The 16,606-nt window shown below is 37.3% G+C and overlaps 1 protein-coding gene across 6 annotated transcripts in view; it reads right to left on the bottom strand.

The window, feature by feature from the left end:
- DAB2IP (DAB2 interacting protein) overlaps positions 1 to 16,606 on the bottom strand; it is a 323,519-nt gene that overhangs the window by 82,139 nt on the left and 224,774 nt on the right. Inside the window, exon 1 of one of the 6 annotated variants that reach the window (XM_051979565.1) lies at positions 2,991 to 3,909. The exons of the other annotated variants lie outside the window; for them this stretch is intronic. Coding sequence (XP_051835525.1) covers positions 2,991 to 3,031 — 41 coding nt within the window. The 5' untranslated portion in view covers positions 3,032 to 3,909. Of the gene's footprint in view, positions 1 to 2,990; positions 3,910 to 16,606 lie in introns of those variants that run through there. 6 annotated transcript variants of the gene reach the window in all.

The raw sequence follows: 16,606 nt of genomic DNA, 5'->3' as shown, positions 1-16,606 counted from the left end.
GTCAAGTGCCAACATCAGTGTTACAATATAAGGCCCCTAACACTTAGTTCCATATTATTTCCCCTATAGCATATTGCTTCTTGCTATGATCTCATGGGCTCCTGATAATAATCCTGAGAATTGGTCAAGCCAGGTATTTCAATTTTATTTTCAAAAATAATTTCATTTTTGACAATTTTAACAAAAGTGAAAAAAAATCAAACAAAATAAATTACAAAATTAGAAATACAATCATAAACTTCAATAGTTTAACATTTTGATGAAAGGGAAAAAATAAGCTTGAACTGTAACTGCTTATTTTACCTTTTGTCATCTATGCATTTACAAAGTTTTGTTCCTATTTTCAGGGCAAGATGTTAACTCAATTTTGCAGGTGAAGAAAATGGCTAAAAATGTAAAATGACTTTATAGAGAATTATTGAATCCCAGAGCAGGAAACTATCTTAGAACAAACAGAGTTTCAGAGTTAGAAGGACACAGAAAATAGTATCATCAGAGGATCCTAGATTTAAAGGTAGAAAACATCCAATTCCAAGATTTTATGAAGAAGGAAATTGTGGCTTACAGTATAGAGGATCATATGGAAATCTATTGGCAGAACCAGAATCTGGGATTTTTGACTCAATGCACTATGCCACTCTTGACCCTCTCCTCACTAAGCAATTCAAGCTAATAGGATCATTTCTAAGTCATGACATGTTCTTGCTTTCATCTCTGTCCCCTTATCCCTTGAAGACTCTAATATGCTTCAGAAAGTGTTATCCTTGGTTAGGTTCAGAACCAACAGATAGCACGAGGATTTTTCTCCTTTCCACAAATACTTCATTTGAACGAAGTTTACACATCTGAAAAACAAAAACAACAACAGAACCCTCCTGCCATGACAACATTGAAAGATTCCTAGGTCACAATTGGAAATGAGTGGAAATTTTCACAAGCCTCTAGCATAGGTAACATACTTAGGACATCCTGAGAAGGAAGGGAGGGAAAATCAGTATGAATAGATTGGGGAGGGGGGAGGGAAAGGTGTCATTCATCCCTTCCATACTTCCTACCCCTTGCAAATTGACATAGTACTCCCTTTAGTATTTCAGAATGAATCTAGCACAAATACCCATTTTCTCTCCTGTATAGCAGTTCAGTGGTTTAATTAACATGTGTGAGGTTTTTGAACTTTTTTCTGATCTTCTGGTTTTATTCTCAGTTCAGAAGTAATTTTAGTGATCACTAAAACCAACCTCTTCAGTTTCCCAGTTAATAATGATGGTGATGACAGCTTTAACATTTATAAAATACTTTATCTATAATAATACATTAATTCAATTGATCCTCATAAAAAACCCTGTGGAATAAGTACTAGTATCATCCCCATTTTACAGATGAGGAAACAAGTACTAAGAGTTTAAGTGACTTGCCCAGGGTTACACAGGGTGTCTGAAGCAAAATTTTAACTTCGGTCCAGAGGGGGCAAAGAAACTTGCTCAGTGTCTTTCCTACATCAAATTAATGGCATAACTTGAAAGGGAACACAGATTTCCTGTTCTTTCCTTCCACTACACAAAAACCTTAAGAGCCCCACATCCTTACATCCTCTCATAATATTTCCAGCCTGAGAGAGCCTCAAAATGCTTGTTCTAACCAGAATTAGCCTTGACCCTAGTTTCAATGCTATCTCTATCACAAAGAAATAAGAGGAGATAAAACCCTTCTCCCACTTCCATATTTCTCCCTGCAATTCTACAAATTTCACTTGCTGTTGACTTTTTTTTCTCTTTCTTTGGCAATAAGTTCGTTTTTTTTTTTTTTTTGGGGGGGGGGGAGGCTTAGAGATCTTGTGGTACAAGATCCTCATGTTAGGATCAAAGAATATTACATTCAGAAGATACCATGTACTTATATTATACTTCTTTAGTTTTTCTACCTCTCTCTTGTTTAGAAACGTACACTACCAGTGAATGGAACACTGGAATGTTGAAATTGAAAGAGATCCCACCTAGTATGTGGAATGTCAAGACTGAAAAGGATCTTCAAACATGTATCCTAGTCAAAGAATATTAGCCAGATGAGGAAACTGAAGATCAGAGAGGTTAAATGATTTAGTTTAAGACAACACAGCCAGTAATGCACTGGCGTCTCCTGTCTTCCATTATCAGAGTGCTCCAACATGTCAGCCTTTCTTCCATATGCCTTTAGTTATCTTCCCAACCCCCAATGTGTCGCCTGAAGACTTCTTCTGTCCTCTTACTCCCCATCCCAGGGGTTGATGGAACATCAGGAAGATCCCCAAATTTGTCTCCACAAGGGTGGGAATGGAGAATGACATTCCAGGACTGGTTTTCTATCTGTAATCACTACTTCCGCCTTCCATCCTTTCAGGGGCACAGAAGCAGAGGAAACCTTCAGATTCTGGAGGCGCAAAAACCCCCGGCTCGATTTGAATGAGGCATTTCTGGGGTCTGGGGAAAAAGAATCACTCCAGATGAAAGGCATGAGCATGGGCTGCAGTCGAAAGGAACTGAATAGAATGCTCCGGGAATCTTAGAGAACGGAACAATTATAAATGAACGGGACGCACACTTCCACACCCCGGGATGGAAGGACTGGGGGCAGGACGAGCAGCTGAAGTCCCTGACACGGCACCCTCCTGCCAACTGCCCAAACTCAGACTTATTTCGATTGCAGCGGCCCTCCCTTCCCAACGGAAACCAGTTCTTGCTAAGAGGACAGTCACAACAGCCCGGCCCCCAGACAGCCTGCAGACTCCCGCAGTCTGGTTTGATCTGATCGAATCTCCCCGCCACTGGGCTCGAATGACTACTTAGATCTGGTCCAAACTAAGCGGAAACCGCGGCTGATTTTCTTTAGCCCGGCCGCAATGAACCCAAGCAGTCTCCTCTCCCAGCCCCGCCCTGCCGCTCCTTTCAGAGCCCGGGGAGGCGGAGGGGTAGAGGGAGAAAGTGGTGAACGATCTCCCAACCCTGGCCACTCACCCGGCTCCCAGATCCAGGCCTCGGAGAAAGGGCCAGACCATCTAGCGACATGTCCATGCCGAGACCGGCCCGGGCCCCCGCCACGCGCTCCGCTCTCCGCAGCCGGGCAGCTCCAGAGTCCGGCCAGCTGCCGGGGCTCAGGCCCTACCTGGGCTGTGCGCGCTCCACACGGGCTGCCCCAGAGGCCGGGCCGGCTTCCTCAGCGGCGAGAGCGCGCACGGGGGCGGGGCAGAGCTGGGAGTCCCAAACAAACCCAGTTCCAAAAGAAGACTGCCATCCAAACGCAAGCCCACTCCGGGTCTTACTCCCAAGGAGTAATTCAAGGATTTGAATTTGCCTCCCGGCAAATCCAGGTTTTTCGGTTTAAACCTCAGCCATCCCCTTCCCCAACAATATCTCTGGCTTCTCACAGTAGCAGGAAAGCTAGGCCTTCAGAATCAAATTCAAGTTCAGAGTAATTGAAACTTGGAACAAAGAACACGGGAGCTGGAAGGAAACCCTAAACAATAGCAACAATTTACATTTCTGTAGTACTATAACATTTACAAAGGGTTTTCCACATCAGAGCCAGGATAAGGGGGTAGTGCAAGGATTTGTCTTTTCTTCCGCGGAGAGGAAAAACCGAATCAGCGAGACAGTGATTTGACCCATTTAACTCTTAAGATATCGCCCAGGAAAAACTTGAAGCTAGTTCTGCAGGACCACACATCTTTCAACCACAACCCTATTTTCATTAGATCACCTTAGACGACATAAGATCAAGATACAGAACTTGGTGACTACCAATTTTTTAGTGACTCTTAACCTAGGGTCTGTGAACTTTTTTTTTCCTTTTTTTTTTTTTTTTTTTTTTTTGCTAAGGCAGTTGGGGTTAAGTGACTTGCCCAGGGTTACACAGCTAGGAAGTGTTAGGTGTCTGAGGGCACATTTGAACTCAGGTCCTCCTGACTTCAGGGCTGGTGCTCTATCCACTAGCTGTAGGGTCTGTGAACTTTTTAAAAGAAATACTGTTATAATCTTATTTCGGTACCATTGAGTTCCTTTGTAATCCCAAATAAGTACTTTAAAACATTTTGAGAAGGGTCCATAGGCTTCATCAGACTATTAAAGCAAACAGTAACACACACACACAAAAGGTCCATGCCACTTCATTATTCTAGTCCAATCTTATTTAACAGATGGAATTGAGGTTGGGGGTAAGGAGGAGGAGTGAGAGGGACTTGCCCAATGTCCTACAAGGAGCCAATGGCAGACCTGGATTTGGAACCCAGACCAAGATTCTTTTCACTCCCACACACTCCCTGCCCTAATATTGTTGACACCAGTGCATTCCTGGTTTTTCTTGCCACTGACAGGAAGGCTCAGGGAGGAGTGGGATGTTTGGGGCAGCTGCAGCTGTGAGATGTGGATATATAGACTTTCAACCTCTTGGATACATTCAACTTAATTCATACCACAGATCACCCTCCAGTTGCCAATGAACCTGCCCTTCTCTTGACCCAAACTACCTTTGCCACGTGTACCTAGGAGACCTGCCCTGGCTACTCCAAGAAGCAATATTATTCAACTCCAAAAACTGTTTGGAAATGCAACCTTAACCAATCCCCACCCTACCCTTCAAAGAAATCCATAATTAAAAGGTCACACTGACACATCTGCACACATCTGGAGCAAACTAGCTCTTAGCTCTGAACCCTGCTGGTCCCTTTCCTTCTGAGTCAATGTTTTTCTTTGCAGCTTTCCTCTCTGTTTATCTAACATCTTAATAAAACTTCCAAATGGGAGAGAGAGTGAGAAACATTTGGTGTGGCCATGCAGACCCATTCCTGAAGGAGTCTTCCTCCCACCTCCCAATATCTCTGGCAGATGGAAGCTTAACAATCTTCCTGCCTCCCAAGGCATCTAGGGCAACAGCTAATAGCATACTGCTATTTCCACCCACCTCCTTTAATCCTTCTCCCCTCCCCCAAATGTCTAGTAAGGAATCCAGAAAAAACTGTTATAACACTTCCTTTTCATCCTAGAGCAGAAGGGGATGTTAGAATACTGAATATCACATCTGAGAGCAATTTTTGAGATCATTTAGTTATTTTACAAATGAGGAAACTAAGGTTGAGAGTAAAATAACTTATCCATCATATAGTTATTTAAGGGGGCAATACAAAATTCAGATCTTCTGACTCCGCAATATAAAGTCCTGTTCCATACTTCCCTAGCCTCTCAACTATCCCATCCAAATTTGAAGGCTCACAGTTTGATCCATTCCCCAAATACATATTTTTACCAAGTGCTGTTCTGTTAGAATTTTTGTTGATATATTTTGTTTTTACTTTATTTCCAAAGAAATCCCTCTTCCAACTCCTCCCCAGCAAGCTAACCCCCATAATAAAGAATTTTTTTAAAAAAGTGGGAGTGAGTGGTAGAAGGGAAAGTTCAAAAAAAAAAATCAATCAACATAACCAAATCTGAAAGTATGTATATGCAGTAGTTTGGTTATGATAATTAATGTCCACTTTTGTTTAGTTTCTGCTAGATGAAGAATTCCATTTCTTTCCATTTATATCATGAACATTGTTTTCTGGTTTTCTGGCTTCATTCTACATCAATTCGTATAAATCTTTTCATGCTTCTCTGAATTCTTCATGTTCTTCCTTTCTTATGGGGCAGTAATAATTCAATAAAAACATGTACCACAATTTATTTAACCATTCCCCAATCAATAATTACCCACTCTATTTCCAGTTTTCTGCAACTACAAAACGTGCTACTATGTATATTTTTGTGAATGTAGTGCTTTTCTCTATTTGACCCCCTTGGGGCATAGCATAAGGGCTAGAAATTCATCAATTGAAAAGTATCCTCTTGTGAGCAACTGATTAATCCTCAGTTAGCAACAATTTCTCACAGCAAGTCTATTCTTAAAAGATTTAAAGGCACTCTCTTTATTAGTGACCAGTTCTGGACTAAGCTATCTGGAAGAAATCCTAAAGACTTTTAATCTATGGTAAATCTAAGACAGATGGACATTTACAACATTGAAAAAGGGGTGGAGGTGGGGAAGAATTCTGTGGGACATAAAGACCTGGGCTGGATTCACAGTTCTTCTCTTTACAGTATGAGGATTAACTATGCAAATCACCTGCCTTCACTTTCCTTATCTATAAAATGAAGACAGTGGATTAATTTCTAAGGATCCTGAAAACTTTACTTGTATGTTCTATAAGACCCCAAGGTGACTCAATGGATAGAGCAGCAAGCTCTGGAAACAGAAGAATTTGAGTTCAAATCAGATCTTAGACACTAGCTATGCAACCCTACACAAGTCACTTAACTCTGCCTCAGTTTCCTTATCTGTAAAATGACTCAAAGAAGGAAATGGCAAACCACTCTAATATCTTTGCCAAGAAAACCCCAAAGGGGATCACAAAGGATTGGATATTACTGAAATGACTAAACAGCAGCAGAGCAAAAGACCCCTTAAATCTAGCCCCCTCTGCAAACCCTTCTGTGACCATATAGTCTGGAGTAATAATTATGTCTGCCTCCTCTGAATTGTCATGTAGCTTATTGCCTATACTATGCATTTAGCAACTAAACATATACTGTATTGCATTATACCTTGTCATCTTGAAATTTTATATACTTCTTTTATTGTTGCAGAAAGAGATGAAAAGGGAAATTCCATTTAAAATAACTATAAATTGTATAAAAATACTTATACATTTACCAGCCAAGACACACACAATAAATATAGCTACATAATATCTTTACGCAAATAAAGACAGATATAAATAATTGCTTATGGATAGGACAAGCTGATAGGAGAAGAAAGAAAGAAAGAAAGAAAGAAAGAAAGAAAGAAAGAAAGAAAGAAAGAAAGAAAGAAAGAAAGAAAGAAAGAAAGAAAGAAAGAAAGAAAGAAAGAAAGAAAGAAAGAAAGAAAGAAAGAAGGAAGGAAAGAAGGAAGGAAGGAAGGAAGAAAGGAAGGAAGAAAGAAGGAAGGAAGGAAGGAAGGAAGGAAGAAAGGAAGAAAGAAAGGAAAAAATAGGCAGTGCCATATCAAATTACCAAAGAATTACTTTATAGAGCTAGAAAAAAAATAACAATGAAATTCTTCTTGAAGAGCAATAGTTCAAGAACTCAAGAAAAATAATGGAGGGAGTGAGGGGAAGAATGAAGAGTGGAAGGATAAGTCCAAAATATTATTTTTGTTGTTTTTCAGTTGTGTCCAACTCTATGACTCTATGGCCCATACTATGCGTGGGATTTTCTTGGCAAGGGTACTAGAAAGATTTGCCGTTTCCTTCTCCAGTGTACTAAGGCAAACAGAAGTTATGTGTCTTTCTCAGGGTCACATAGGTAATAAGTGTCTGAGGACATATTTGAACTCAGGTCTTCTGACTCTAGATTCAGTGCTGGCTCTACCTTCTACTCTTCGGCTTAATGATAAAGGATATCAAACTATACTACAAAGCAGTAATCATCAAAGTGATCTAGTACTATTTAAGGAAAACACATGGTCAGAAGAACACATCTGGTATACAATATAATAAAGCAAATGAGCACAGCAGTATAGAGTTTGATAACTTCCAATTATTAGAGTAAGAATTAGCTGACAAAAACTGCAGAGAAAACCAAGCAGCAGTATGGCAGATATCAGGCACAGACCAGCAGATCACACTACATAATCCAAGAGAAGCTACAAAAGAGTACATGACTTAAAGGGTAGCATCCTAAGAAAATTAGAGGAGCATGGAAATTACCTGTAAGATCTGTGGATGAGGGAAAGTTCATGACCAAATAAGGGATAAAAAGGATCACAGAAGCTAAAATGGGTAATTATGATTACATAAAAGTAAAAAGGATTTTGTACAAACAAAACCAATGCAGCTAAGATTAGAAATAAAATTCTTTGCAGCAAGTTTATCGACTAAAGTTCTCCTTTCTAAGATATATAGGATGGAACTGTATAATAGTAAGAGCCAGTTCCCAATTGGTAATAGTAAAAAGATACAAACAAGGAATTTTCTGAGGAAGATATCTAAATCTCAATAGCCACATAAAAATGCTTCAAATTATTAGTAATAAGAAGAATGCAAATTAAAAGATCTCCAAGGCTCCACCTCATACTCCCTCAGATTGGCAAAGATGACCCCCAAAAAAAGGAAATGACAAATGCTGGTGGGACTTTAGGAAAAAGATATATTAATGTATTGATGATGGAGCTGTGGAATGGTCTACCCATTTAAAAATATTTTTATTTATTTCATGAAACACTATCAATTACATGTAAACAAATTTAATGATTCTTTTTTTTAAAAAAAGTTTAGTTCCAAAGTCTTTCTTTCTTCCTATTTTCCACCCCGCTCCCTGAAAAAGCAAGCAATTTGATAGTGATTTTACATGTGAAGTAATACAAAATATATTTCCATATTAGTTAAATTGCAAAAGAAAACACAGTCTAAAAACAAATAAAACAAGAAAAAATAAAATTAAGTAATTTGCTTCATCCTGCATTAAGAATTCAACAATTCTCTCTTTGGAAGTAGATAACATTTTCCATTATCAGTCCTTTGAAATTGTCTTAGATCATTTTCTTGACCAGAGTAGCTAAGTCTTCACAGTTTATTATTCTTGCAATACTATTGTTTTTATGTAAATTGTTTTGCTGGTTCTACTCACTTCATTTTGAATCAGTTAAGATATGTTTTCCCAAATTTTTCTGAACCCATCCTGCTCATCATTTCTTATACCACAACACTATACAACTTGCTCAGTCATTCCCTAATTGATGAGCATCCCCTTGATTTCCAATTCTTTGTCACCATAAATATTTTTGTACAATTAGGTCTTTCCCCCCTTATTTTTTATTTCTTTGGGGAAAAGCCCAGTAGTGGTATTGCTGGGTCAAAGAGTTTGCAGTTTTATAGCTCTTTCAGCAAGCACATTTCCAAATTTTTCTCCAGAATGATTGAACTAGTTCATAACTCTATCAAAAGTGCATTAGTGTCCAAATTTTCCCACATACTTGCTAGCATGTTAACTAGTCTGATAGGTTTAAGATGACATTGTTTGGGATGAAAATTATTTTAATTTTTATTTCTCTCATCAGTGTTGATTTAGAGCATTTTTTTTCATGTGATTGTTGATAGATTTGATTTCTTCTTCTGAAAACAGCCTGTTTATGCTCTTTGATCATTTATCACCTTGGAAATGGCTCTCATTTTTATAATTTTTGTTCAGTTCTCTATATATTTGAGAAATGGGGGCTTATAGAAGAAATATACCCCACCAAGTTTCCTGTTTTCCTTTTAATTTGATTACATTAGTTTGAGTTGTGCAAAAACTTTTTAATTTCATGTGGTCCAAATTATCTATTTTATTTCCCATGAGTTCTTCTGTTTCTTTAGTTTGATCATAAACTCTTCCCTTATTCATAGATCTGATAGGTACATTTTCCCATGCTCCTTTAATTTGCTAATTTATCCATTTCAACTTTATCTTGGTATATAGTATAAGATATTAGTTGGTCTAGCCATTCTTGAGAACAATTTGGAATTATATCACCCCAATTAATAAACTTTGCTTAACCTTTGATCGCTACTACATCTTTACTCCAAAGACACTGAGAAAGAGAGAGAGGACTATTTGTACAAAAACATTTATAGCAGTTCTTTTGGTAACTGGAAATTAAGGGAATGCCTATTAATTATGAAATGGCTGAACAAAATATGGTAAATGAATTTGATGAAGTACTATTATATTTAATAACTTAAGAAATTATGAGATTTTTTTCAGAAAAACTGGGACAACTTGTATTATCTGGTGAACAATGAAGTAAGCAAAACAATTTATACAATAACAGCAATATTATAGAAGACTTTGATCACAGCCATGATATAATTTCAGAGGACTTATGATGAAACACGCTACCTATATGTGTATATATTGATGTGTGTCTATGTATACATAAACATTTTATATATTATGTATATATTTATATAATACATATACACACAAATGTGCATTTGTGTGTGTGTGTGTGTGTGTGTGTGTGTGTGTGTTGTGTATGTATTTGGAGAGGTCAATGGAGATGAATGTTTTGCTTGACAATACATATTTATCACAAGAGGTATTTTCCTTCCTTTTTTCCTTTTTTGGGGGAGTCAACTGGAGGTAAGTGACTCGCCTAAGTTCAGAGGCTAAATCTGAACTCAAGTCCTCCTGACTCCAGACCCAGTACTCTATCCATTGTGCCACATAGCTGCCCCTCTTTTCAATGGAGTGGGATTAGGAAGGAGAGAAGATGAACTTTTGTTATTGAAAAAATAAAATTAAATGAAAAATTCTATTTGAGACACCTATGTCATATTGGACAAGTCACCTAATCCCTCTTAGCCTCAATTTCCTCATTTGTAAAATTGGATAATAGCATATCCCTTAGTGGATTATTGAGACAATCACATGAAATAATATATGCAAGATGCTTTGCAAACCTTAAAGTGCTATATAAATATATTATTGTTCTGCTTATTAATAGATAGGGAAACTCTTGCTTCTCATAAAGGTGGATATTCATGAAGGGACAAGATAGAAGGATAAGACTAGGATAAAACTAGGAGTCCAGTTTGACTGGAATACAGTATGAAAGAAGAGGATTATAGAAGACCTTGAATGTTAGGCTAGAGGAGTCTACTTAAAAAAATAATATTATTACAATACAAATTATGAAATATGATTATAATAGTTCACACTTCAGGTTTATTTTTTTTTTAAGTTTCTTCAACAACTTTGAGAGGTAGTGCCCAACGCAACTAAAGCTCAGAGAGGTGGGAATAATGTGACATGTTCAAACAGTTAGGCAATTTCAGAACCATGATTCAAAGCCCAGATGAAATTCAAAGCCCAGTTTTTTTTCAGCTTTCCCATGTTTCTTACCTTATTCTCTTAATCCCCTTTCCCATCCCTCTTCCAAAAATTTGCTTCATATATTATATTTAAAGTGTGTAATATTTCATTACAATTACCCAGTGAGGCAAGAGTGATTATCTCCTTTTTAAACATGAGAAAACAAAGTCTCAGAAGTTTAGCAGATATCAAGTAGCAAAACTGAGATTTGACCAAGATCTCCCGATTTCTGTTCATATTCTGTTAGGAGATATTGCCTGAAAAGAACTAGGTGAATACAATATGTATACAAAATGATGGAAAATAATCTCAAAGAGGAAGGCACTGGCAACTGAGGGGACCATTTTAGCAAGTCACTTGGAATTATGTGTCTTTCTGAGGGGACCAGAAAGCACATAATTCCAAGTGACTTGCTAAAATGGTCATATCAATTCACAGCTCTACCAAAAATGTAAAAGTATACCTATATTTTCATAGCCTCTCCCAACATCCTGTATTTGATCTCATCTTTGACAAGATAATTATCTCTCTCTCATATATATTATATATGTATGCATGTATGTATGTATATTTAGGTATTAAATCCTTATCTGAATGATTTGATATGAAAAAAATCAACAAATATTTACTAAGCATTTATTATATGCCAGGAGATATAGAGAACTCTGGAGATATAGAGAAAATCAAAAACAGTGTTGAACTTTAGGTCAAATGCTCCTTCCATTACTCCACACTTACCCATACCCCAAATAAATATCTGTTGAATTAAATCAACTTACCCATTTAGAAGGACAAGAGAATTTTCCATAGAGCTAGCTAGTCTGACTGACTGTAGCTACAATAGGAACTATGACAGATTGGAAAGGTGTGGGAGGGATAGAGGAAAGAAGTTATCCAGGTTTATTAAATCTACCTCCTAGAAATTGGATTTTCTGTAGTTATTTCTTTCTCTTACCCGCTTTCTATTCTTTTCTCTGCAGAACACTTTTCTCTATGACCACTGCCAGTTATGACTTTATTCCCTGTCCTAAGTCCGAGCAATGGAATTCAAAGAACTCCAAGAGAATTTTTATCAATAGAACCAGTCAGGACACCTCCAGCCCACAGGTGAGGGAATAAAAATGAACAGAGAGCTAGTGGTTAGAACAAATGAAAAAGAATCTATACTTACTTTGCCCAGGGGGATGAATAACAATTGGAAGGTATTTATAGAAAGGCAAATTTTTGGCTCAGTATAAGGAAGGATTTTCTAACAATCAAAGCCACCCATCATTGAAATGGCCTGCCCGGCAATACAGTGAGTTCCTTGTCACTTGAAGGGTCTAAGTATCTACTTATCAGATGATACTGGCTGAATTTTTACACTAAGGGAGTAGTTGGAGTAGATGCCCTTTTAATTTATATGAATGCCTGAGGAAAAGTGTTGATGGCAGGTAATGGAACCTTCAGCAGTAAAGTCAGCAGTTTGTAGGCAGAAGCACTCAGATATTCCCTTTGGGAGTCAGCCTTTGGCCTGTTAGAGAAATGGATGTGTTGGGGGGATTGGTATTTACTTAGGAAGCATGGAAAGTGAGACAAGGACAGACATATTTCTCCACTTTCTTCTTCCTTTCAGGATAGCCATTATCAGTTAGCAAAAGGAAAAGTTAATTTACAGTCATTTGGTATCAAGAAAGTATTTTAAAAATTCTCCTGAGGACTTCTCAGGAGTTTTTCACCATCTCATACCCAGCTTCATGGCATTAGGAAAATGGCAACCACAGCCAACTCTTATTTTAAAAAAAGAAAACTAAGGCCCAGGGAGGTAATAAAGAGGAAAGAGTCTGACTGGGAGGCAGGAGACATGGGTTCTAGTTCTACTTCCATCACTTATTAACTATGTCATTATGATTAATTTGCTTAATATTCTGAACTTTAGTTCCCTCATTTGTAAAATGAAAATAATGCCTACCATATCTATCTCACAGGACTAGTGCAGATGTATTTTGTAAACCATAAAGTAATATAAGAATTATTGCTAACTACTGTCCAAAGGAGCTGAAATAGATGATTGCTAAGGTTCTAAAATATAAGAATAATTTTTTAAAGCTCTTAAGTTCTAAGGGACCTTTTAGCTCTAACATTTGATGATATTAATCCCTATCTAGCTTAGACAGTCTATATTTTAAGGTTTCTTCATCTCTTAACATTCTGTGTATCAAGGTTCCTTCTAATTCTAACATTTTGTGTTCTAAGTTTCCTTCCAATTCTCATTCTGGGTTCAATTTTTTACACTCCTTGTTCTAAAATTCTTTCCTGTTCTCACAATGCATATCTGTAAAATATTCTTGTTTCTGTTACTCTTAGCATAAAATAGGTGCTTCACTGACTGTTGGAGTTGTTTCCCAAAATTGGCATCCTAGGGCAACCTGGATAGAACTACAATCTAAACATAAAGAAGAAAATACCAACTCCAAGTCTCAAGAAGACAATGTCAAAAACACAACTGACCACTTGTCATCTCTGCAGCAATACCCAGCTGTCTTTAAAACTCTAGCATTGAACTTGTCAGTGTCAGCGGACATTTCAGAAGCCCATCTGTGCCTCACTTGGTACATTCTAAGGCCACCTTGTCTACATGCTTACCAGTCAAATATGCTGTCAAAAAGGTTTTCTTGGCTGCCAGATGGATGATACGGCTTTGGCAATGACAGATTTCACTCTAGTGGCAGTTAGTACTAGGCCCCTTGTGACTCTGGGTACCATGTTTACCCAGAGAAGAGATACTGATATGGAATTAATTGGTGGGCTTGGCAGCCCAATGCCTGGAGAGAGACGGTGGGCAATGGTGTTGGGAGAAAAACAGCTGAGCACAGCAAATATATCCCAGTGACCCAATTCCATTCCATTCTGTCTTCTTAAAAATAATTGAATTTAAATGAATAGATTTCACATGTTCCCTCCGGCTTGGAGTGGGGAGGGGGTTAGAGGGAGAATAGGGGGAAGGAGGAGTTTCCTGGGTTTAGCATTGACAGGTTTTTTAAAAAGTCATTTTGCTCAGAAAATCTTCATCATTCTTCTTTTTTTCCTCCTGTGGCTAGTGAAATAGAAGACAGTAGAATGGTAATGGGGGATCTGCAGTGAATTTTGTTGCTGATGCCAGGGAAAAACAGGTTCTTGGACTGTTTGTTTTCTCACAGGAGTAAGGAAAGAGAGAGAGAAAGATGAATCTGGAGGGAGGGAAGGAGGGAGGGAGAAGAGCAGAGGTTAATAACTCATAGGGATATCAATCTACTTGTCCTCTCCCCCTTTCAGAAGCTTGAATTGAACACAGTCTGACTTTACAGATTTAGAACTAAGGATTTCTATGAGGTGGAGATAAAGATAGCATGCTTTTTAGGCATGGGCAATAGCCAGTGCAAAGGCCCAGAGATGGAAGATAGAATGCCATGTGTGAAGAATAGTAAAAATGCCAGTTTGGCTCCCTGGAGAGTACAAGATGGGGAATAATGTATGACAAGCCTAGAAAAGCATTTTGGGGCAGAATTGTGAAGGGCTTTAAAAGCCAACTAGAGGAGTTTATATTTGATCCTAGAGGCAATAGGGAGCTACTGGATTTTATTAAGTAGGGGAATGAAATGTTCAGACCTGTGGTTCAGGAAAATGACTTTGGCAGTGGTGTGGAGGATGTATTGGGATGAAGAGATATTTTAGAAAGGAATACTAGTTAGAGGGGCATTGCAGAAGTCCTAGTAAAAGGTGATGAGAATTTGAACTAAAATTGTAACTGTGTGAATAATAAGGAGATGACTCTGAGAACTTTTGTAGAAATATAAACAGCAAGATTTGTCAAGGGATAACGAGGAATTAAGAATAACGCCAAGGTTACAGACTTGGGAGATTTGAAGGATGGGATGCCCTCAATGAAAATTTGGAAGCGAAAGTAGGGTTGGGATTTGGACATATTGAATTTAGGATTAAATTTGTAATATCCAATAGGTAGTTGGTGATGTGAGCTTGGGGCTCAGGAGTTTGGAGTTTGGTATATAAATCTAAGTGTCATTTGCATAAAGGTGATAGTTAAACCTTTAGGAATTGATGAGGTCACCAAGAAAGTATAGAAAGACATGAGAAAAAGACTCATGTCAGAGCCTTGAGCTACACCAAAATATAGAAGGCATGACACAGATGATACAATAATACAGGAGACTGAAAAAGAGCAGTCAGATAAATAGGAAAACCAGGAAAAAGTTATGTTACAAAAACTCAAGAGAGAATTTCCAGGAGTATACAGTGGTATTCAACATTGTAAAATGCTGCAGAAAAGTAAAGGATCAAAATAAAATTTAAAAAGAATCACTTTTGTAAAATAAAGACATCACTGGTATCTATGAAGAGAATAGTTTCAGTTGAATTATGAATTTAGAATCCAGGTTATAAAGAACTGAAAAGAGTGTTAAAGGAGTGAAGTAAAGGAAAAGAATATAGATAGCTTTTTAATAGAAGTTTAGCTGAAAAAGAAAGGAAAGGTATATAATCATAGCTTGAGGGGATGGTAATATCTAGTAAAGAGTTTTTAAGGCTAGGAAAGACTTAAGATATATTTGTAGCCTGAAGGAAGAATCAATTAATTAATCAAAAGAAACTGAAGATTATAAAGAAAGCAAGGACCACCTTGCTGTAGTGAGAGAATGAGTGAAGTTGGCTAACATAAATTATTAGCGAGTGGACCTTATCAGCTTGATTGTGTGCCTTCCTCTAGTTCTATTTAATGGCAAATGAGGGTAAGTGGAGGAGGGAAATGATGGGAGTAATCTAAGATTGAGATTTGGAGAGACTTGAGAACAAAGAGCTAAAGAAATTGAGAGTATGGGAGAGAGTAGAGTTGAAATGATTTACTATAGAAATGGAATTAGGAATAGAGGAATATGAATAGTATATGAATGTAATGGAATTTTTTGTGCCACAAGAAATGGTGAATACAAAACACTGAAAGAAACATGGGAAAAATCATATGAGTTGATACAGAATGAAGTCAGCAATCTGGAAAAATAATAGAAGAAATTACTATAAAAGAATATCAAGAAAACATGACAGAGAACACTATAATTATAATGACCAAGATTGATCAACTTGTGCAGATATACAATTACATAAACTGTCATATTTGGTTGATGTATAATTTTTTCTAATCTGCTTTTAATTTTTTTTCTTTATTACAATGAATACCTTGTTAGGGTAGGGGATAGGGACATAGAGGTGATATAAAAACAAAAGTTAGCAATAAAAATTTGTTTTAATTTATAAAAGAAAAAAAAGAACCCTTGATTTGGCAGGAGATTAGGTTTCAGACAAAGCTCTGAATAAATTTAGGCAGCTCACTTCTCTCAGTAAAATGAGGGAGTTAAATTAGATGACTTTCAGGGGTAACTAGATGGCATAGTAGAACGAGCACTGGCCATGGAGTCAGATACGTAACACTTACTACGTGACTCTGGGCAAGTCACATAACTCCAACTGCCTCACCAAATAATTAAATTTTAAAAATAAGATGATTTTTAAAATTTCTTCTAGTCCAGATATTCCATGATTCTATGAAGGTTAAAGTGACATAACTATAATAACTCAAATTTCCATGAGCATTTTAAATATTAAAAAACACTTTCTTCACTACTGTATTGAGTATTGTTTTCCTATTTTACAGATGCAGAAACTGAGGCTCATAGAGG

Source organism: Antechinus flavipes, chromosome 2 (genome assembly GCF_016432865.1).
Source record: "Antechinus flavipes isolate AdamAnt ecotype Samford, QLD, Australia chromosome 2, AdamAnt_v2, whole genome shotgun sequence".
In the NCBI taxonomy this organism is placed as follows: Eukaryota; Metazoa; Chordata; class Mammalia; order Dasyuromorphia; family Dasyuridae; genus Antechinus; species Antechinus flavipes.
The sequence above is the reverse complement of the archived record's forward strand: the minus strand, read 5'-3'. Positions and strand labels throughout refer to the sequence as shown.